The 24,506-nt window shown below is 40.6% G+C and overlaps 1 protein-coding gene across 1 annotated transcript in view; it reads left to right on the forward strand.

Annotated features, from left to right (window-relative positions):
- LOC146796838 (metalloproteinase inhibitor 1-like) overlaps positions 1-24,506 on the forward strand; it is a 100,230-nt gene that overhangs the window by 54,540 nt on the left and 21,184 nt on the right. The window contains exon 3 of the mRNA XM_085630242.1: positions 22,005-22,119. Within this exon, the coding sequence (XP_085486368.1) occupies positions 22,005-22,119 (115 nt within the window). The remainder of the gene's footprint in view (positions 1-22,004; positions 22,120-24,506) is intronic.

Raw genomic sequence — 24,506 nt, forward strand, 5'->3', positions numbered from 1 at the left:
TAGATTTTTTAAAAAGCACATGTCCAAACTGCTTTTTCAGACCACCACCATGTGTAACCTGGGTGATTGCCTACATTCCAGCAAGGGCAACCAGCCTTAGTGATGCTGAATGTATTTGCATTACTGACTGAAACCTCAAACCCCACTCGCTTGTAAATACTGTGCATGATTCCACATGGTAAGCAGCTGGGTGTGTGCTAAGAGTCTGCTTCTGCACCAAAAAATGGCTCCCCCTTTCCATCTAATGCAACTGTGAAATCACCAGAGCAATACGCAATAAATCTCTGCCTATAATTCCTCTTTGCACACAGAGTCATGTTTTCACATTAGTCACAAAACGAAATTTCTTTGCCAATTTGAAAGCACACTTACTGCTCTTTTTTTTGACAAGTGATAATCACTTTTACAGACTGACACATTATGAATCCACTTTTCAGATTTTTTAAAAAGCACATGTCCAAACTGCTTTTTCAGACCACCACCATGTGTAACCTGGGTGACTGCCTACATTCCAGCAAGGGCAACCAGCCTTAGTGATGCTGAATGTATTTGCATTACTGACTGAAACCTCAAACCCCACTCGCTTGTAAATACTGTGCATGATTCCACATGGTAAGCAGCTGGGTGTGTGCTAAGAGTCTGCTTCTGCACCAAAAAATGGCTCCCCCTTTCCATCTAATGCAACTGTGAAATCACCAGAGCAATACGCAATAAATCTCTGTCTATAATTCCTCTTTGCACACAGAGTCATGTTTTCACATTAGTCACAAAACGAAATTTCTTTGCCAATTTGAAAGCACACTTACTGCTCTTTTTTTTGACAAGTGATAATCACTTTTACAGACTGACACATTATGAATCCACTTTTCAGATTTTTTAAAAAGCACATGTCCAAACTGCTTTTTCAGACCACCACCATGTGTAACCTGGGTGACTGCCTACATTCCAGCAAGGGCAACCAGCCTTAGTGATGCTGAATGTATTTGCATTACTGACTGAAACCTCAAACCCCACTCGCTTGTAAATACTGTGCATGATTCCACATGGTAAGCAGCTGAGTGTGTGCTAAGAGTCTGCTTCTGCACCAAAAAATGGCTCCCCCTTTCCATCTAATGCAACTGTGAAATCACCAGAGCAATACGCAATAAATCTCTGTCTATAATTCCTCTTTGCACACAGTCATGTTTTCACATTAGTCACAAAACGAAATTTCTTTGCCAATTTGAAAGCACACTTACTGCTCTTTTTTTTGACAAGTGATAATCACTTTTACAGACTGACACATTATGAATCCACTTTTCAGATTTTTTAAAAAGCACATGTCCAAACTGCTTTTTCAGACCACCACCATGTGTAACCTGGGTGACTGCCTACATTCCAGCAAGGGCAACCAGCCTTAGTGATGCTGAATGTATTTGCATTACTGAGTCCAACCTCAAACCCTTAAACTATTCTTTTTTTATACCAGTACACCTTAATTTATCGTGAAAACATAGTCCATATTATTTTACATGTTCCTCACATTTAAATTTCTCCCAAAACAGAAAATGATAAACACAACTTCAACAAAAGGAATTCCATTTCTATTATTCATTTCTTAATTTACCATATACATCCCCTCTCAAACTCTAAACTCACCTTTAAAATTAGTTAGCTGTGAAAGAAATGTGGCACTCAAACAGCAGATTATCAGAGCCAGGATCTCTTTTCTTTACACCTCTCTCCTCTCAGCAGAACCAGATAATGGCAAACTTTCCCTCTCTTTTTCCACACATATACATGTTAATTTCAAATCTCAGTGCTTCCCCCTTTTTTCAAATGTAATCACACATTTCTATTGGTTGAAAACCAACCCTTTTTCAAAAGTACCCTTCCCCCAACTTGACTTCTGCCTAGTACCCTTCCCCCAACTTGACTTCTGCCTGCTACCATAGCAACAGCTCATGGAACACTGCTGTGTGGAGTTAGGTCAGAAGTTCGCCAAACAATGTTTCAATTCCACAGAGCAAGAGTGCTTGACTTTTCAAACCTAACAGCAAATCCAAAGTACTGTTCTTTGGTAACACATTTTTCTGTACCAATACAAAACATGCTTTTATTAATTTACACATGCAGCCTAGTTTTTATTCTATAATGGTATGAAACAGCCAATCAGTTCTTTTTTTATGAATAAAATATGTATGCCTCCATTTCCAAACTGTCTTTCATTTCATTTTCCCATTCTACTGAATTACACCTCCTGAGTGCATCCAGATCTCCTTGGAAGATGTTCACAGTGTGGATTGTAGGGCACAGCTATGTCTTCTGGAGTGAAAAGTATGCAGAGAAAACAGATATGGTGAGAGACCTTGCTTTGCCAAATGTAGACATTAAATGGATTGGTCAGAGAGGGTTAAAGTGGCACCAATTGATGCCATTGGTGAAATCCGTCATGCAAATTCAACACCCTGACCTCATAATAGTGCACTGTGGTGGCAATGACCTAGGCACTTTGACTGGGGTAGGTCTGGAAATGCTTATGAAGGACACCTTTGCACAACTGTTTTCACTTTTCCCTAAAACTGCCTTTGTGTTTTCTAACATATGCCAAAGGCAAAAATGGAACTGGTCCAATCATTTCTGTCCGCAGATTGACAAAGCAAGAAAGCACGTCAACAAATCTGTTTCTGCTTTCCTCCGTGACTATGGTATGGGTTCCATTTACCACAACAACTTGCGTTACGACATGCAAGACATTTATAGAGGAGATGGTGTGCACTTCAATGATGAGGGTCCTCTTGAACCTTAGACTCTGCATCGGTACTTACTTGTAGGTACCACTAAAAAATCACTTCATAAACACAACGGCTCTTTTTAGAGCCCCCTAATATCTAAACTCTTAAATCTGAATTTTATTTCTCTTTTTTTTTTTTCTACCGTACGCGTACGGTAAGCTTACCGTAAGCTTACCGTACGCGTACCCCGCGGTTTTTTAAAAAAAAATAATAAATGTTTTCTTTGAACTTTTCTGTCCTTCTTTGACCCCCTTACAAATGTTAGGGGGTCTGTAACTCTCCTCCTTGCCCCCTTTTCAAGATATCACTCTTTTTTTTCTGAGTGAAACACACGAAATGGCGGCCGCCGCTTCCTGGTTTCGACCGATTCGAATGTTTACTAAGATCTAACAGCCAATCAGAATCGCGCTCGCGCACGCCACCGTACGCGTACGGTAAGCGCACCGTAAGCGCACGGTAAGCTGCCACAGATATATATTGATTAAAAGGCTATTTTCTCAGATTCTACTGAACAGATTTACACCAAACCTACAAAAGGCACTTCCTTGACCTGGGGACTACCTCTGCCAAATTTCATTAAATTCTGTTCAGCCGTTCGGGCTGTAGCCCTGTCTAAAGGTCCTATGGAAAAATGCATGGGAAAAATGCGTTTTGGGACCCCCCTTTTAACTCAGCCCCCGCTTGACGAATCCCCCCGAGAATTTCAGGGTAGGAGCGGAGCGGAGCGCCCCACCTATTTTGTAAAATTTGCGAGGATTCGTCAACCGGCGCCAAAGTTATTCAAAATAGAATGTTGCGGATTTCCTATGGAAACGTGGTCCTAACTATAACTACCTACTGGCGACCGCCAGTAGGTAATATATATATATATATATATATATATATATATATATATATATATATATATATATATATATATATATATATATATATATATATATATATATATTATCTACTGGCGGTCGCCAGTAGATAGTTATAGTTAGGACCGAGTTCCGATAGGAAATCTGAAAATTCTATTTTGAATAACTTTGGCGCCGGTTGACTTATCTTCGTGAAATTTTCAAAACTAATTGGGCGCTCGGCTCAGCTCCTGCCCTGAAAGTCTCGGGGTGATTCGTTAAGCGGGGGCTGAGAAAAAAGGGTGGTCCCAAAACACGTTTTCCCCATGCATTTTCCCATAGGACCTTTAGACGAAGGTACAGCCCGAACGGCTGAACAGAATTACTTGAAATTTGGCAAAGAGGTAGTCCTCAGGTCAGGCATGTGCCTTTTGCATATATGGTGTCAATCTGTTCAGTAGTTCCTGAGAAAATTGCAGTTAAAAGTACATAAATATCTATAAGCGCGCACCGTGCGCGCACGGTGCTCGCACGGGACGCGCACCATATGTCCGCAAGCGTAATTCTGATTGATGGTTAGATGTCAGTCAGCATTCCAATCGGTCGAAATCAGGAAGTGTCGGACGCCATTTTGTGTGTGACAGTGAAAAATAAAGGCGGAGAACGGGAAAAGGGGGCAGGGTAGAGAGTTCCTGACCCCCTAGCCTTTGTCAGGGGGTCCCTGAAGGACCCCGAAGGGTGAAAAAAACATTTTATTTTTTGTCAAAAAATCGCGGGGTGCACTCATGGTGCGCACACCCCCCAGCCGCCATTTTGAGTTTTAGAGGCAGAAGAGAGCTAAAAGCACAAGTGGAGAACGTGAAAAGGGGACAGGGTAGAGAGTCCCTGACCCCCTAGGCCTTCTCAGGGGGACCTTGAAAGACCCCTAAGGTCCCCAAAAAAATAAATAAGTTTTCTAAATATTGCGGTGCGCGCACGGTGGCAAAAAATTCATTAAAAAAATAGAATCAAAAATCAAGTTTAAGTATTTAGATGTTGGTTGGCTCTAAAAAGAGCTGTTGTGTTCATTGAGTGTTTTTTTGTACCTACAAGTAAGTACCGATGCAGAGTATAAAGTTCAAGAGGAAGACTCTGTTCCCTTCATCTGTGAAATGTACACCGTCTCCTCTATAAATGCCTTGCATGTTGTAACGCTAGTTGTGGTATATAGAACCCATACCCTAGTCTCTGAGGAAAGCAGAAACAGACTTATTGACGTGCTTTTTTGCTTTCTCAATCTGTGGACAATATTGGTTGGACCAGTTCCACTTTTGCCTTTGGCATATATTAGAATATACAAAGGTAGTTTGTGGAAAAAGTGACATCAATTGCACAAAGGTGTCCTTAACAAGCATTTCCAGACCTACCCCAGTTAAAGTGCCTAGGTCATTTCCACCACAGTGCACAATTATAAGGTCAGGCTGTGGGAGATGTAGAAAGGATTTCACCAAAGGCATTAATTGGTGCCACTTTAACCCTCTCTGACCAATCCATTTAATGTCTACATTTGGCAAAGCAAGGTCTTTCACAATACCTCTTTGTTCCGCATACTTTTCACTCCAGTAGACATAGCTATGACCTACAATCCACACTATGACATCTTTCAAGGAGATCTGGATGCACTCAGAAGGTGTCTTTCAGTAGAATGGCAATATGAAAAGAAAGATAGTTGTAAAATGGAGGCTTACATACTTTTTTTTTAATTAAAAGAACTCGTTGGCTGTTTCAGGCCATTCAACACTAAAAACTAGGCTGTATGTTTAAATTTTTAAAAGCATTTTTTGTATTGGTTAAGAAAAATGTGTTCCCACAGAAGATTACTTTGGATATGCTGTTAGGTTTGAAAAGTCAAGCACTCTTGCTCTTTGGATTAGAAACATTGTGTGCTGAACTTCTGACCTCTGCTCACACCAGTGTTCCATGATCTGTTGCTATGGTAGCAGGCAGAAGTCATGTTGGGGGTAGGAATCATTTGGAAAGGGTTGAAATTTGCAACCAATAGAAATGTGTGTTTCCATTTAAAAAAATGTGGGAAGCAATGTGATTTGAAGTTAACATGTATATGTGTGAAAAAAGAAAGGGAAATGTTGCCATTTAGTGGTTCTGGTGAGAGGAGTACAGTTCAGAGATTCTGGCTCTGATAATCTGCTGTGTGAGTGGCACATTTCTTTCTCAACTAACTACTTTTAAAGGTGAGTTATGAATTTGAGAGGGGATGTATGTGGTGTATTTTGATATAAATAATAGAAATTTGTATCTTCTTTTAAAGTTGTGTTTTACATTTTATGTTGTGGAAGATATTTAACTTCCTTGAACTTGTAAGATATTATGGAGTATGTCTTCACCATAAGTTAAGGTGTACTGGTATCACCCAGGAATACTGTTTTGTGCCTAGAATCACATCATGAGTCTGTGTGCACACAGGAATTGTTGTCAGAGATTTAATTTGTGTTGCTCTTGTTCTGTAAGACTTGCACTCGTAGGAAAGGGGCAGCTTGTTTTCTTGAACTGTGATGGTTAGCATTCAGCAGAAATCACTATCTCACAGATGAGAGGCAAATACTAACACATTTGAAAGCAACAGGGTAGATTTTCCTTCCACTCCTACAATGGGTGAGGTAGTTCCTACATGTTCAAAACTCCAATTAACCCTTACCACCGGTGATCTTACATACATCTCTGCAGTCTTCATGCAGTTGTGCAAGCGTCCATGCAGATCTCTCTTGCACCTGACAATACACAGTCTCCAGAAACACACTCTTAGCACACAGACAGCTGCTTCTCCTGCACTCCCATGCTTACTATTCAGCACTGTGTGGTATTTCAGATAGCAGTGTATAACGCTAACACATTCAACATCACCAAGGCTCATTTCCTTTGCTCTAGTCTAATCACTCACCCAGGTTCCACAGGCTCATGGTCTCAAGTAGCTGTTAGGACATGTGCTCTTTTCTGCCTCTCTAAAGTATAAGAAAAATGTGTCAGGCTGTTACAGTAATTATTACTTGCTCTACCACAGTAGTAAATGTGCTTTGATAACCAATCAAATATTGTTTTCTGCCTAGAATCACACCATGAGTCTGTGTGCACACAGGAATTGTTGTCAGAGATTTAATTTGTGTTGCTCTTGTTCTGTAAGACTTGCACTCGTAGGAAAGGGGCAGCTTGTTTTCTTGAACTGTGATGGTTAGCATACAGCACACATCAGCATCTCACAGATGAGAGGCAAATGCTAACACATTTGAAAACAACAGGGTAGATTTTCCTTCCACTCCTGCAATGGGTGAGGTAGTTCCTACATGTTCATAAGCCCAATTAACCCTTACCACAGGTGATCTTACATACATCTCTGCAGTCTTCATGCAGTTGTGCAAACGTCCATGCAGATCTCTCTTGCACCTGACAATACACAGTCTCCAGAAACACACTCTTAGCACACAGCCAGCTGCTCCTCCTGCACTCCCATGCTTACTATTCAGCACTGTGTGGTATTTCAGATAGCAGTGTGTAACGCTAACACATTCAATATCACCAAGGCTCATTTCCTTTGCTCTAGTCTAATCACTCACCCAGTTTCCACATGCTCATGGTCTCAAGTAGCTGTTAGGACATGTGCTCTTTTCTGCCTCTCTAAACTATAACGAAAATGTGTCAGGCTGTTACAGTAATTATCACTTGCTCTACTACAGTAGTAAATGTGCTTTGAAATTGCCAATCAAATATCGTTTTCTGCCTAGAATCACACCATGAGTCTGTGTGCACACAGGAATTGTTGTAAGAGATTTAAGTTGTGTTGCTCTTGTTCTGTAAGACTTGCACTCGTAGGAAAGGGGCAGCTTGTTTTCTTGAACTGTGATGGTTAGCATTCAGCAGAAATCACTATCTCACAGATGAGAGGTAAATGCTAACACATTTGAAAACAACAGGGTAGATTTTCCTTCCACTCCTGCAATGGTTGAGGTAGTTCCTACATGTTCAAAACTCCTATTAACCCTTACCACAGGTGATCTTACATACATCTCTGCAGTGTTCATGCAGTTGTGCAAGCGTCCATGCAGATCTCTCTTGCACCTGACAATACACAGTCTCCAGAAACACACTATTAGCACAGAGCCAGCTGCTTCTCCTGCACTCCCATGCTTACTATTCAGCACTGTGTGATATTTCAGATAGCAGTGTGTAACGCTAACACATTCAACATCACCAAGGCTCATTTCCTTTGCTCTAGTCTAATCACTCACCCAGGTTCCACATGCTCATGGTCTCAAGTAGCTGTTAGGACATGTGCTGTTTTCTGCCTCTCTAAACTATATCGAAAATGTGTCAGGCTGTTACAGTAATTATCACTTGCTCTACCACAGTAGTAAATGTGCTTTGAAATTGCCAATCAAATATCGTTTTCTGCCTAGAATCACACAATGAGTCTGTGTGCACACAGGAATTGTTGTAAGAGATTTAATTTGTGTTGCTCTTGTTCTGTAAGACTTGCACTCGTAGGAAAGGGGCAGCTTGTTTTCTTGAACTGTGATGGTTAGCATTCAGCAGAAATCACTATCTCACAGATGAGAGGTAAATGCTAACACATTTGAAAACAACAGGGTAGATTTTCCTTCCACTCCTGCAATGGTTGAGGTAGTTCCTACATGTTCAAAACTCCTATTAACCCTTACCACAGGTGATCTTACATACATCTCTGCAGTGTTCATGCAGTTGTGCAAGCGACCATGCAGATCTCTCTTGCACCTGACAATACACAGTCTCCAGAAACACACTATTAGCACAGAGCCAGCTGCTTCTCCTGCACTCCCATGCTTACTATTCAGCACTGTGTGATATTTCAGATAGCAGTGTGTAACGCTAACACATTCAACATCACCAAGGCTCATTTCCTTTGCTCTAGTCTAATCACTCACCCAGGTTCCACATGCTCATGGTCTCAAGTAGCTGTTAGGACATGTGCTGTTTTCTGCCTCTCTAAACTATATCGAAAATGTGTCAGGCTGTTACAGTAATTATCACTTGCTCTACCACAGTAGTAAATGTGCTTTGAAATTGGCAATCAAATATCGTTTTCTGCCTAGAATCACACCATGAGTCTGTGTGCACATAGGAATTGTTGTCAGAGATTTAATTTGTGTTGCTCTTGTTCTGTAAGACTTGCACTCGTAGGAAAGGGGCAGCTCATATGATAGGATTTGAAAAGCTCAAAAAAATATAGTAATATATTTAAATTACATAAAGGTATTTTTTTTTTGTTTCCTTTAGGTATTGCTGAACAGCACTGAAATAAATTAAACATGCCTATAAAATCAAGAAAGAGAAAAGAACAGCAAAAACATCTATATCTGAAGACAACTGGACAACAGAAATCATGTTGGAAAAAAGAAAAAGTCTTCTGGTAAGCAGTCTAAGGATTTTTTAAAAAATATCCTCAAACATAGAAAAAATGTACAAAGTATATCCACTGCAAATAGTGTTTCAAGAAGAAAACAACAAGACAATAGAAAGAAAATACTAAATGCTAATGTACAATCAGAAGCAAGAAAGAATGACTTAAAAAGAAAAACAGAATTTCAAAACATTCGTAAAAAAATGTTTCAGAGAAGAGTGGTGTTCAATTTGCTAAACGATGTGAAAAAATATAGGAAGAAAGCAATATTTTATAAGAAAAAGAAACATATTGAATCAATTGTTGCAAAGGCTTTGGAATTAAAAAGAAAACTATTCATTTTAATTTTGAACAGGATCCGTAAATTAGATAAAATAGTCAATGTAATGAAGTCAAAAAGCAAAAGGAAAAGAGTAGTGAAAAAGAAACCTTATGTAATGTGTTCTTAGGAGAATGGAAGCATAGTTCAAGTACTGAACCATTTTTTAATTAAGAGAGTTATCTTCAAAGTAATAGTTTGCTGCATGCAGTTGACACCAGTGGTCGAAGTTATGAAGTTAAAGATGGTTGTGTAATGGAAAAGGAGAAAATGGTTCCAAGAAATGAGGAAGGAGTGTTAGCTGATGAGGTTATGGGGAAACGTCCTAAAGCCCCAGTGTACACTTGGAATTGTAGTAGTATTTGTACTGTACGACAAGAATCTATTGATAAATTACGTGACTTTCTAAGAGAATATAGTAAAAAAAGTGTTAAACAGAAGATTAAGGTGCTTCAAAGACTAGATCCATGCAGAGTGAGAAAGAATACTGGTTTGCAAGGACATTCTCTGGCTTGTCTTTCACCATTTTAGGATGCTGGCAGTCCATCATACCAAAATGAGAAAGTTTGTGAGAAGATTGTATTTTGCTAAAAGTCCAGCACTAAAGTTAAATGAATTGAATAGTGCTCTGTTGCGTGGATCTGTATCAGATGTAGAGAAGGTTACTGATGATATTCAGTTTTGTTACTTTGGTCCAGAACAAGAAAGTGCAGGAAATGACACAGTTATTGAAGAAAATGTGGAAGAGAATGTAGAACCCACTGTTAGTAAAAATTTTGAAGACCAAATGACAAAATGTACTATCATCTCTAATGAAAGACCAAATATTACTTGTATTTGTTGCCGGAGAAGCCATTATAAAACTCAAACAAGAACTGTTGATCTCTATAAAAAAAGTGAAAAAGAAAATAATTATGAGTGGAAGAATTTTGCTACATATTTGTTTCTGGAAAATTGTTTTGATTTGGGTGAAGATCAGCGTATTTGTAAATATGTTATAACAAGTTAGAAGAAAATAAAAGGCCAGCTAGAGCTGTACATAATAATTTAGAATTGGTTGATATTCCTGCAGAACTTAGTGATTTAAATACGTATGAGTCTATACTCATTCAATGTGTGAAGAACCAGAACCTTTTGGGCCTGGCGGCGCAGGGTATGCCTTAATCTCCTGGGTTCTCCTGCTCAGCTACACAGAGACACGGGACACTCTGTTAGGCGTTAGAAGATCAGATTTATTAGCTGTAGCTAGTACAGTTGTCCCAGAAGTACACAAGGTAGGTTCTCAGGAGACTGCCACTTCACTCTGTGGCGCACAAACTTTTATACCATATAGGTAACATATACATTAACCAAGTATACACCCAGCACATACAAGAAAGAGCCAATAGGGAAAGTTGAAAAACAGGACAGAACCAATAGGAGAGATTTGAAAACAAAAGTGTCAGATGACTCGAATAAACCTCTCCTCCAACTGTGTTTGTCACCCCTCCCTCAAACTAATTTATTAACGGATTTGTAACAAACTTGCAGGTGGCGAGATACGTTTGTGTGTGTTGGAGGACAGTTGTGAAACGAGAGAATGCTAGCAGAGGACAGTGAAGGCCAGACGATAAGATAAATTTGGAAAAGAATAGTGTGAAGCAACAGATAGTTGAAACGGGGATTAGGAAAACCAGACAGGGATTAGTGTACTCGGCCAGACCTAACACCAGCTTTGCAAATAGAGGCAGAAGGACCATTTTGACACGAAGCTGCAGAAAAAGCAGAATAGACTTTGTTCGCCGTGCTGCCTGAGTGATGGCAACACAAAATGGCAGCAGAGCACAAGATGGCGGGTCGATTCGATCGCGATCGGAAATCGAAGTTCCTCATGTGTCCATCCGTTTCAGAGTATAGTTCGCATGGAGCCCAAAACAGGTAAATTACCTCCTTCAGATTTACAAAGAGGTTTAAAAGGAAGAGTTGTCTATTTGCCATTAGATTTGAAAAAAAATATTGAAACAATTGATGCAGATAGTTTGGAAACTGAACCATTAGTTATTCTGGTTAATGGTGTACCTACAAAGAATAAGAAATTTGGCAGGAGCTAGTAGATGTACGAAAAGTACAAAGAGCAAATTTATATTTGAAAAGAAATAATAAGTACTATGAATCAATTTATATGGATGAAGATGAAGAAGTTTTACTAGCAGACACAGGAATACCAACTGGGCAAATTGAAAAAGTGGATAATTCAAAAGAAGAAGAAATTTATGAACATTTCAGCATACATCCTCTTCATTCTAAAGAAGTTATGGGAAACACTATTGATCTGTTTCAGATGAAAAAAGCAAAAGGAACTCCCGTGAGTGTATGGGAGGAGAGCTTGGAAGCTCGTTGTTTTCCCCAGCTGTTTCCTACAGGAAAAGGTGGACGATATGATGAACGTCCAGTACAGATTCCTGCTTCTGAGTGTCAGACTACAAGATTATATGCAGAAGATCCAAGATTTCGTCAAAGTATTCCTTATTTGTTCCATCTTTTATTTGAAAGTGACTTGTCTGCACTATCTTATGCAGTAAATCACCTTTTAAAACCTGGAGTACATCTACATAATGTGTCTGCAAAGGATTTTATGAACAAAGTGCAACAGCGAGATGATCATTTGGAATCTCAATTGATTAATCTGATGGCTTGTCAGCGTGGAACTAATGAATATTGGTACCGACGCCATGGAGAATTGAAATGTATGTTACGGAATTTAGGAACTCCTACATGGTTCCTTACCCTAAGCTGTGCTGAGTACGCTTGGGATGATTTACTGGATTTTCTTCGAGAGGCAAATTCAAATATTGAAAACATCCAATACAAGACAGCAGGAGAATTGTGCTCATTGGATCCGGTTAATGTTTGCAGATATTTCAATCATAGATTTGAGGCTATGATGTCCTTCATCTGCAATAAAAAAAATCCACCTCTTGGAGAAGTTGTGGATTTCTTTTGGAGAAAAGAGTACCAAGCAAGAGGTGCTCCTCATATTCATAAGCTGTTGTGGATCAAGGATGCCCCAAAATTTGGAACAGATTCTGATGATGCAGTTTTATCTTTCATTGAAGAATATGCAACATGTGCTATACCTAAAAAATTTAAAAGAGCAAGTTTTACGTTTCCAAAGTCATCGGTGTGGAAAATACTGTTGACGAAAGTACAAGAGTAAAGATAATTTCTACACTAGGGTGCCGATTCCGATCCTGGAAAAATTTTCCTCGTACGACTCGTATCCGGTCTTTTTACCGTACGAATCGTACAAGTAGCGTACAAACTGCCAAGTACGATTCGTATGGGAAAAAGTTCATACGAATCGAATTCGGAAAATTTCCCCACACGTCCTCGGGACGGAAAAAGTGTCCGACACATCCCCGGACGATTTTACGTACAAATTTGAAAAGTGAAGTCCGAGCGCGCAAATACGATCCATCCCGTGCGTCCGATGTTACAACCGTATGGAAAATGCATCGTACGGACCGAACTCCCATAGCAACCATGGAGACATGTGCCCGCATACGCGCCGAACACCCCCCAACCCCCGTGAGTATGCGCGGTACCCCCCACAGCCCCCGTGAGTACGTGCCGTACCCCACCCAGCCCCCGTGAGTATGCGCCGTACCCCCCCAGCCCCCGTGAGTATGCACCGTACCTCCCCCAGCCCCCGTGAGTACGCGCCGTACCCCCCCAGCCCCCGTGAGTATGCGCCATACCCCCCCAGCCCCCGTGAGTATGCGCCGTACCCCCCGTGTATGTACACCCGTGTACGTACGAGTCGTACCCCCCCGTGTATGTACACCCGTGTACGTACGAGTCGTACCCCCACCCGTGTATGTACACCCGTGTACGTACGAGTCGAAACCCCCCGTGTATGTACACCCATGTACGTACGAGTCGTACCCCCACCCGTGTATGTACACCTGTGTACGTACGAGTCGAACCCCCCCGTGTATGTACACCCGTGTACATACGAGTCGTACCCCCACCCGTGTATGTACACTCGTGTACGTACGAGTTGAACCCCCCCGTGTATGTACACCTGTGTACGTACGAGTCGTACCCCCACCCGTGTATGTACACCCGTGTACGTACGAGTCGTACCCCCACCCGTGTATGCTACGTGCTGGGGGTACACACCGTACATACACAGGTTGGGGTACGACTCATACGTACACGGGTGTACATAAACGGGGGGTTCGACTCGTACGTACACCGGTGTACAAACACGGGGGGTTCGACTCGTACGTACACGGGTGTACATACACGGGTGGGGATATGACTCGTACGTACACGGGTGTACATACACGGGGGGTACGACTCGTACGTACACGGGTGTACATACACGGGGGGTTCGACCCCCCGACTCGTACGTACATGGGTGTACATACACGGGGGGTTCAACTCGTACGTACACGGGTGTACATACATGGGTGGGGGTACAACTCGTACGTACATGGGTGTACATACACGGGGGGTACGACTCGTACGTACACGGGTGCTGGGGGGGGTCGGTGCGTACTCACGGGGGCTGGGGGGGTACGGCACATACTCACGGGTGCTGGGGGGGGTCAGCGCGTACTCACGGGGGCTGGGGGGGTATGGCGCATACTCACGGGGGCTTTGGGGGGTACGGCGCATACTCACGGGTGCTGAGGGGGGGTACGGCGCATACCGGGCCCACTAATATGGTCGTTTCGCGGCGTACTTCGCTTTTCCGGCACTTTTTGGGTGCCGTAAAAATATTGCCGTCCGGACTGCTGTCAGTTCGATTCGTACTTCCTGGGTCGTGAAACGCTGCCTGAAAGCGTCCCGACGTCAAGTCGGAGCATTCCCGGATCACATTCGTATGTATATTTTCGGCGGTCGGTGTTTTTTACGATTCGTACGGAAATGGTGTTTCCGTGCGAATCGTACTTCCATGTTTGTAATGTTTTTTTCCCGGGTACGAGTCGGACGGAGAAAACGCTCCGACTGACGGTTCGTACCCGGTTTTACCAGGATCGGAATCGGCACCAAAATGTCGATTTGGATTTCCACGACCTGTTCTTTCAAAAGGAAGAGTAAACAGTTTTATGTCAGCTGTGCGACATACCATTACAAGAAAATCTCCGAAAAATAACTACAACCTAAGAAGAAAAGAAGATTCAAAATATATAAATGACTACAACCCAGACATTTTATCCATGTGGAATGCTAACATGGGTATTCAGTATGTAGCTGACAATTCTATTGCTGTTGCTCGGTATGTCACATCTTACATCACTAAATCTGAGAAAACGGAATTGAAAGAAATGTGAGAAGAGATTTCTCACGAGAAGACTGTCAGTAAAAAGCTATACAGTTTCAGTTTAAAGATGTTATCGCATCGAGAAATTGGGTCATACGAATGCTCAGATAGGTTATCATCTGCAAGTCTGTACTCCAAATCCAGAAGAATAATGTGGGTAAGTTTAGGCCTTGCAGGAATGCGAAATCAGGTACTGAAATCTATTTGAGAAATTGAATATTTAGCAGATAACGAACCAGAAAGTACAGACATTTTGAAAACAAATATGTTGGACGCATATTACCCAAACAGAAGTCATCATCTTGAGAACATGTGTCTCTATGAAGTGCTGCAGAACTACATTTTTACACGGAATGCCACAGAAGGTATCAACAATGGAAAATATAAAGTCATTGGGGAGGAAGGATGTTTGGTGAAACAAACAAAAGGAAGTTTGAGTAATCACAGGAAGCTGAGTTGCGACACTACTGACAAAAAGGAATTTTACTACTTAGCACTTTTACAGCTGTTTAAACCATGGCGTTCAGAGGATGAATTACTTGGAGATTTTCAGAGCTATGAAGATTCCTTTAATGCATGTAAAGATAGCATAGAATGCAGTACTTTCACAAATTATGTACAAGTGTTAAATGAAGAAATTGAACAAGAAGCTACAATTGCAGCTGAAGTAGCTACAGACAGTTCTCAAGACAGTCAAAGTTCTGGTACACTCAATCAAGATCCCCCAGGACAACCAATCGTAGAAAATGAAGCTGCAATAGCCATGACTGAAGTGGAAACAGCTAAGAATCAAGCTCAGGAAGATTTAATAGACTTACCAAATTTGGAACAACAACTGAATGATGAACAACAACAAATTTATGAAGAAGTCACAAAACAAATTGATCATGGATTACTACATGAAAATAAAGAGTGCTCATGCACATCATTTGAACCAATCAGAATGTATGTGAGTGGACAAGCTGGAACTGGAAAAAGTTTCTTAATTAAAGTAATTAGAAGCTACCTCTCCATATGTCTCAGTCATTCTAACTGCCTTACTCCTTCTCAGTTCCTTGCTCTCTGTCTCTGTTTCTGTCTTTCTCCCTTTGTCTGTCTTACCCTTAATTTCCTTAACATCTCTGTTTCTACCACTCCTCCGATCTCCATCACTCATTTTCCATCTATGTTAATTTTTTAACCTTCTCCGTCATTCTCCTTCCCTCACCTTCCCTAACTGTCACTATCCTTTACTCATAGTCACTCCTATTCTCCTACTTCACTTCCTCCTGTCTGTATCTCACACCCCTTCATCTTTTCGCATTCTTTCCTTCACTCTCCCTCACTCTCCTTTGCTCATTGAAATCCTGACTCCCTTTCTCTCACTCCAGTTTCCTAAATCCCTCCATCCCCTCCCTCCCCATCTCTCACTTTCCCTTACCCCCTTTTCTAATCCTCATACCCCTTATCTTACCATCACTCCACTTCTCTTACTTTCAATCCCTTTACGTCGGGACTGGTGGCTCAGTGGACTAATGCGTCTGCTGCAGGGCCTGTGTTCAACCTCATGGTCACAGGTTCAAATCCCGGCGGGTCCACTCAGCCTTTCATCCATCTGAGGTCGATAAAATGAGTACCATTGAGTTGGGTAACAATAAACATCTGTTATTCAGCGCCAAGATACCCGTAGTGGTGAACGTGCGCTTTACAAATACATGTGTTATGTTATGTTTACCCTGCTGTACTTCATCCGCTTCATCTGTTACTCCCTTTTCCTATCTCCGTCCCTTACCCCCCTTTTCTCACTCCCCCTCCATCACTCTCCATTACTCACTGCCATTCCCTTACTCATTCACTCTTCTTACCTGTATCCTCTACCCTTAGTCCTTTTGTTGCAATCAGTCTTTCACTTCCCTTTCATGACTGATCATACTTTCCTTTTCTCACTCATTTTGTCTGTCCTTTCCTCCTCTTCACTCAGTCATTTCAATCATTTCAATCATTCATGTATACACTACACATTCATTCAATAAAATTACAACACAGTATATTAGGAATATAGCTCTTCTTGGAGAAGTGAAGTGAGTTCTGAAAAGAACTGTTTTTTTTGTCTTTTTTTTTTTTTAGTTGTTTAACAATTTTGTATTTTTTTAGAGCACCAAAAAAAACTGGTAATGAAAAACTGTTCAACAGGAACAAAAACAATAAATGAAAAAAATGATGGGCTGGAGCATGTGTGCTGCTGTATTTTGTTTTCAATCAAGTTAATACTGCTCTCACCGTAGCAAAGAACAGCATTGCACACATTACAATGTATGTGCACCTTCTGGAAAAGTGGGCGGATGTCCTGTGGCCTGGTACATGGAGAATCTGCGGCCGCAGATGATGTGCTCGGCTGAGCAGGTGGAGGGTTGTCCCTTAGGGCTCTAGTTGTCTCTCGAGCATAAGGTACAGGATGCACTGTCTTGAAGTGTCTCAGCATTGGATAAATACTAAACGAGTATTTCTTGCTGGGATCTCCTCTGGATAAGACAGTTCCACAAATAGTGCATGTCACCTTCGGGGCATTGACCTTCTTTTGGCCCTCTGGAAAGGTGAAGAATTTCCAGATGAAGAGTCTTTTTGTTTGGTCTTCCTTGGTGGTACCACAAAGGTCTCCTCCTCACTCCCTGAAGTAGACTGCTGTTCTGCCTTTTTCAAGTAAGATTTTACTAGAGTAGCTGTTCAGCTCCTTGTCCCAAGAGATAAGAAGAAATAGTGAGGTGAGTGGGTGTGGTGTTTGAAGATTCTGGAACAGAAACTACTATGAACCAATGAAAAGTGTTGTTTCGTAATCACATGACTTGCTGTGCGCGCACGGTGCTCGCACAGATCAGAAATGAATTACTGGTAACCCGATTTCTAAAACATGAAAAGGAGGCAGGGAAGACACTCCCTGACCCCCTAGACCTTCTCAGGGGGTCCCTAAAGGACCTCGTAAATAAAAATACAAAATTTCCTTTAATAAAAAAAATTGCCGGTGCGAGCACCGTGCGCGCACGGTGCGCGCACTGGGAAAAACCCTTAAAAAAAAAAAAAATGTTAAACTATTTATAAGTTTATAGAAGATATTAGCTATGCTGTTCAACTTTATTCAAATTTAAAAAAAAAGAGCTGAGCCATTCCATATTACAGGATACAGTCAATCTATAACTATATACATAGGTAGTTTATTGTAAAATAAATATATAAAAAATATAATAATCCATACATAAATTAGCATTTAAAAAACCTTACTAATTCACAAAAAAAACCATAGGTTTCACACACGTTATAGTTAGAAATTAGCATTTAAAAAACCTTGCAAATTCACTTAAAAAACCATAGGTTTCACACACGTTATACTTAGGAATTAGCATTTAAAAAACCTTGCAAATTCACCGAAAAAAACATAGGTTTCACACACGTTATAGTTAGGAATTAGCATTTAAAAAACCTTGCAAATTCACTGAAAAAACCATAGGTTTCACACACATTATAGTTAGGAATTAGCATTTAAAAAACCTTGCAAATTCACTGAAAAAACCATAGGTATCACACATGTTATAGTTAGCTGGACATTTCACTCGTGAAAAACCAATGAAATTCCCCCGTTATAGTTAGTGCAGGCAACTATAACTCACGCGACCACAATCCTCTGCTGATGACATCAGATATTACATCACTGATGACATATGTGTCTTTCTGAAAAAAATATATTTGTAATATATGTATAGCTAAAAATTAATGGAAGAAGACATGGGTAAATAAGTGTCTAAATACAGTGATGTAATATCTGACGTCATCAGTTGAGGATTGCGGTCGCGTGAGTTATAGTTGCCTGCACTAACTATAACGGAGGAATTTCAATGATTTTTTTTTTAGTGAAATGTCCAGCTAACTATAACATGTGTGAAACCTATGGTTTTTTAAGTGAATTTGCAAGGTTTTTTAAATGCTAATTCCTAACTATAACGTGTGTGAAACCTATGGTTTTTTCAGTGAATATATATATTTATATATATACAATCTACTGGCGGGCGCCAGTAGATAGTTATAGTTAGGACCATGTTTCCAAAGGAAATCTGAAAATTCTATTTTGAATAACTTTGGCGCCGGTTGACGAATCCTCGCAAATTTTTCAAAATAGGTGGGGCGCTCCGCTCCTACCCTGAAAGTCTCAGGGTGATTAGTCAAGCGGGGGCCAAGAAAAACATTTATTTTTTTGACGAAAAAGCACGGGGTGCGCGCACGGTGCGCGCACGGCACACTCAAAGCCTTGTGGGCGCTGGGTGCGCAAAGTGCACCGCGTGCCCTCAGCGCGTGCACCGTGCGCAAAGCGCACGGTGCGCGCACGATGAGCGCACGGTGAAAAACCTGAAAAAAAAAATATTAATAAATACATAACTTAGCATTTAAAAAACCGTACAAATTCACTTAAAAAACCATAGGTTTCCCAAACGTTATAGTTAGGAATTAGCATTCAAAAAGCTTGCAAATTCACTTAAAAAACCATAGGTTTCACACATGTTATAGTTAGCTGGACATTTCCCTCGTAAAAAACCAATGAAATTCCCCCGTTATAGTTAGTGCAGGCAACTATAACTCACGCGACCGCAATCCTCTGCTGATGACGTCAGATATTACATCACTGATTACATATGTGTCTTTCTGAAAAATAAATATTTGTAATATATGTATAGCTAAAGATTAATGGAAGAAGACATGGGTAAATAGGTGTCTAAAATACAGCAGAGGATTGCGGTCGCGTGAGTTATAGTTGCCTGCACTAACTATAACGGGGGAATTTCATTGTTTTTTTACGAGGGAAATGTCCAGCTAACTATAACATGTGTGAAACCTATGGTTTTTTAAGTGAATATATATATAATATACACATATATAGTTAGGACATATTTTCCATAGGAAATTCGAAACATTCTATTCCCAATAACTTTGGCACCGGTTGATGAGTCTTCACAAAACTTTCAAAACTCGTGGCCCGCTCCGGTCCGCTCCTACCTTGAAAGTTTCGGTGTGATTTGTCAAGCGGGGGCGAGAAAAAAGGGGGGTCACAAAACAATGTTTTTCCCATGCAATTTCCCATGGGGAACTTTAGACACGGCTACAGCCCAAACTGCTGAACAAAATTGCACCACATTTGGCAAAAAGGAAGCCCTTGGTTCAGAAACAACCCTTTTTTGTTAAATGGTGTAATCCGTTCAGTAGTTGCTGATGAAATGAAAATTAAAAAAGTTTAGATATCTATGGCCAAGAGCTTTATGCTAATTGGCTGTCAACACTTCAAACCAGGAAGTTTTGGCAGCCATCTTGTGCCTCGGCACAGGAAATCAGTAAAACTAAGGCGCAAAACACGAAAAGGGGGCAGGGTAGAAACATCAGTGATGTCATGAGTGATGTCACTGACCATGTCATGAGTGATGTAATATATGACATCATCAGCAGTGCATTGCAGGCGCGCGAGTTATAGTTAGCTGAACTAACTATAACGAGGGAATTTCTATGGTTTTGTATGATTGAAATGTCCAACTAACTATAACGCCCCCGAAACCTATGGTTTTCTCGGTGAATTTCTAAGGTTTTTTAAATTCTAATTCCTAACTATAACGTGCCTGAAACCTATGGTTTTTTCAGTGAATATATATATATATATATATATATATATATATATACACACACACATATATATATACACACACACATCCATATACACACACACACACACACACACACTGCTTATCAATACTGACGTGTTGACATGCTTTGTGTTGGACAGCACTCTGCACCGGAACCCAACGATAGTGGTGAGTCCATAATTATTGGGTTTAGTCTTGTGCGCTCAAGCAAATCATTCCATGCATTCACTCCAGTTTTGATGTGGTAATAAGATTAAGTTATCGTCATTAGTGGGTATCTGTATGTGCTTTCATGTAGATGGTGCCAACAGCTCCGCACATTTCCAGCCCAATGTCAAATGTTTGTAAAGTATGACTATTACTTTAAAAAAAGTCATAGAAAAGCAAACTTAATCATGCAAATACATAAAAAGCATCCTGCAATCAGTAACAGCTTGCAAAGGTACGAGTCAACCGTCTTCAAGTTGGTGTTGCACAGTTTTGTGCTTTTAGGCACAATGAGGCACACTTTGATATACTTCTGACTCACCAGTAACACGCCTCACTGCCTTGCAAAACCACTCAAAGGATGGAAATGGTGCCAGAGCATCACGCAACTGCTGAGTGTGTACACTGCATTTAGCAGAACACTGTGCCTGCAAATGCAAGGGCTTATAAGAGTTGGTCAATAACTGAAAATACCACATAAATCCTACTTCTTGTGGAGAATGACATGAACAATTGAAAGAAGTGAACATCAGGCTTTGGATGCAACAAGGAACTGAATTGTAGACTAGGGATTCATGGAGAGGGCACTTTGGAGGTGTGAGTACTGGGGGAGATGTTTGGAGATGGTAAGTGGTTAAATATTAAGCCTCTGTAGCCAGGGCAAGGGTTTATAATTATATTGAAACACATTGAGGTGTCCAGAGGAATGAGTCAGTGTTCTACTACTTTTGCCCTCAAACGACTGGAACAATGCATATGTCAAAATAATCAAATAAAGGTAATCAAAACTGAGCAAAAGACGGGGCATATTAACAAGTGCCAGCGATAAATATCGCTGGCCCCACATAGTGGTAGAAATATTATCGCCGGCTATCGCTGAAAATTATCGCCATGATAACGCTATATTAACAATACATAGCGCTATGGCGATAATATTTCAGCGATAGCTTTGTTTACCATGGAACATCGCTGGTTTTCCAGCGATGTTCCATGGAAAACAGCGATAACATTGAAGATACGACCCTGTGGTTGTATCAGCATAATCCACCTACTGTTATTAGTATGCCTTAGTCTGGAATTTAACAGATGTTAAATTCCAGCGTTAAGGCCGAGGTAGCGCAATTTTTTTATCGCTGCACCTCCTTGTTAATATTGCGAAGCTGCCTTCGCGATATTTTCATGTGTTTTTTCACAGCCACACCTTCTTTGCATCTCATTGGCGATGTGAGGTGAGGCTGTGAAAAAACGGGCTCTACATCAAAGAAACACGCGCTAGCTTGTCCTTGATGATATTGCGATATAATTATCGCCGCTTATCGCCCTAAAACGGACGCTAAAGCGGCGATAATTAAATCACCAGCCCTTGCTAATATGCCCCGACATTTGTGACTTTATTGTATTAATAATGTGTTAATCTATACTGTTAATGTGCAGATAAACCCAACCTTATTATTCACTCCTTATGCTAGGTACTGAAAGGTGATAAGGCATTGAAGTCACAGAAGTTTATTGATTCGATGAGCGGGACCACCTGCGAATACCAGCACAATCCCGATAGGTTCAACGTTGAGTACTTTATCACAGGTCAGACATCTCCGGTGTGGTGCTGAATAATCTAGCAATAAGTAGTTTTTTAACAGGGAACATTTTCACTTTTGGCACCTATTCTATTGGGGTGTTTCCCAGAAGCCATTCTGAAACATCTGCACCCATCTTGTACACCCCTGTGCATCCCTGACCACACACCTCTCACGTTCACCCAACATGCATAAAGGTTTGCCAGCACCAATAAAAACATATGTGTAACACAGAGCTAACTAAAGTGTAATTAGTAGACTAAATGACAACCAGTGTATGATTTGGAGACACAGGGGTCTAAACTGCAATACAGTTCTCTAGTCTAGAGGGCATGTGGTCCAAGTGTTGTCTCATATGTATCAATAATTCAGATAATTCCCGCTTTATGTTACAAGTGAGGAAAGATAACTGCTTTGTCGATGCAGCTTAATAAATGGATCTAGCCACCATTCACAGCTTTACTAAGATGAAAGATTTGTAAACGTCTCAGTGATATGCAGCTATAAGTCAGAAGTTGAGAAGATAAGTTTCAGAAAAATCACAGAATTGAACACAAGAAATCTCCCACTTTCAGTCCCCGCCTGCATTTAATGGCAAGTGCTCTAATGCTTGCAAAGAAGCACAACCTAAAATATCTGCTTTTAAGTTTCGCATTCGTGGTCCAAAATTCACAAATCCCCATATTCACAACAAGGACTATGTTTGGTACAATATTCATGTAACAGCATCATTTACAGAGGCTTGCAATGTGTTCCTCCTCCTCAAGTGTGTAAGAAAACTCTTCTATTGCAAAGAGAAAGGTGCTGTTGCATTTCTAGCCCATACTTATATTGTAGGATGCTCTAACCATGTCCGTCTGGGCCACAAGGAAACAATACAGTGCTCAGCTAGAGCCTATAGTCTGAACTCTTGACTTGTGTTGTGACTAGGATTCTACATGGACCAAACATTTTGACCCACAATTGCAAACTGGTTCCTCTGAGAAACACCAGAATCATCCTTGGTAGCTTGGAAGAAAATGGTTTCTCCAGAGAAAATGCATTCCATTTTTTTCATAAATATTTTATTGTGTGAAAAACAGAGGGTAACACAGTACAATCATTTTCAAACTCTCTCCTACACATTTCTTTTTCAAATATCACCCCGTGCTAACCCTCCCCACCCTACCCTCAATCCAAACGGCTTTCCACGTGGGTTCTACTAATTACAATTTTCCATTTTCATTGGATCAGTCTATTTCCCTTGCTATATAACACATTAAATTCCTGGTTCGCTAACATTAGGATCTACATTAGGATCTACATCTTTTCTTTAACTCCTTAAAGTGCATCTGCAAATGATATTGACAACTTTTCCATCACTCTAATAAATTGCCAAAGACAATTTTTAAAGTGCATCCTTGTTATGTTTAAACCATCAAAATAAAGTGTGAGTGCATACCCTACCAGCTATATTAGCAGCCCTATACAAAAAAGTGTGTCATATCACCTAGGTGTATGTACAAAACCTCTTAACAGCATTTACCTAATTTACCACAAATTTCCAATTTCCTACTTGAGCAGCCTTCTAAGATCTGACGTGATATACCTTCCACCTCCCCATTGACATTTTCTCCACCAACAAGGTAGTGCATACAAGCCCAATGTCCATTATAGAAAAAAGTGCACATGCCTACATTATACATTGTGTATTAATACTAGCAGCCTGATTTATTAAAGTTCTATATTTTCAAAATAGCAATTCCAAGAAATCTCTAAGAACATTTAACTTATCTTGTCAATAAATCTAAAATCAAATTCATCCACTATTCAAAAATGTGACATAGAATAAAGTGCTTGTGCATACAATATGTCATTAATGTGCAAGGGTTACAATAAAGTGCATATATGTGGCCACTAACAGTGTCTTGTAAGGCTATATGGCTTACCCATTCACTAGATCTCTCCAATTAGAAAAAAGCTGCCATATTTTTACTCTTTTCTTCTTGGCGTTGTAACCCCTTCTCTCATAGATGGCTTCCTCAAGGCTATATGTTCTCAGTAAGCGAGCTAACCATTGATGAAATACTGGTGGGTTAGCGTCTAGCCATGCTGACGCTATACAGATTCTATTTACTGCCATTGCTAGAGAGACAAGGGTCCCGCCTTCATCTACACTAAGATGATTTATACTAAGCACAATTACCTGGGGGGTAATTTTCACCTGCACCATCAGCTTCTTCTGAAAAAATACCTCTTTCTCTTATCAGCGGGATATGCTTGGTGCAGAAGGCGAAAATATGTATTAAGTTGGCCTTGAATAACGCGCACTGTGGGCGGAACACATCTTTCCCCTCCCCCATTTGGCAATCCGATATGGGGTATTTTACAGTTTAACACATGTTTAATAAAACT

Source organism: Triturus cristatus, chromosome 10 (genome assembly GCF_964204655.1).
Source record: "Triturus cristatus chromosome 10, aTriCri1.1, whole genome shotgun sequence".
NCBI classification, from domain to species: Eukaryota; Metazoa; Chordata; class Amphibia; order Caudata; family Salamandridae; genus Triturus; species Triturus cristatus.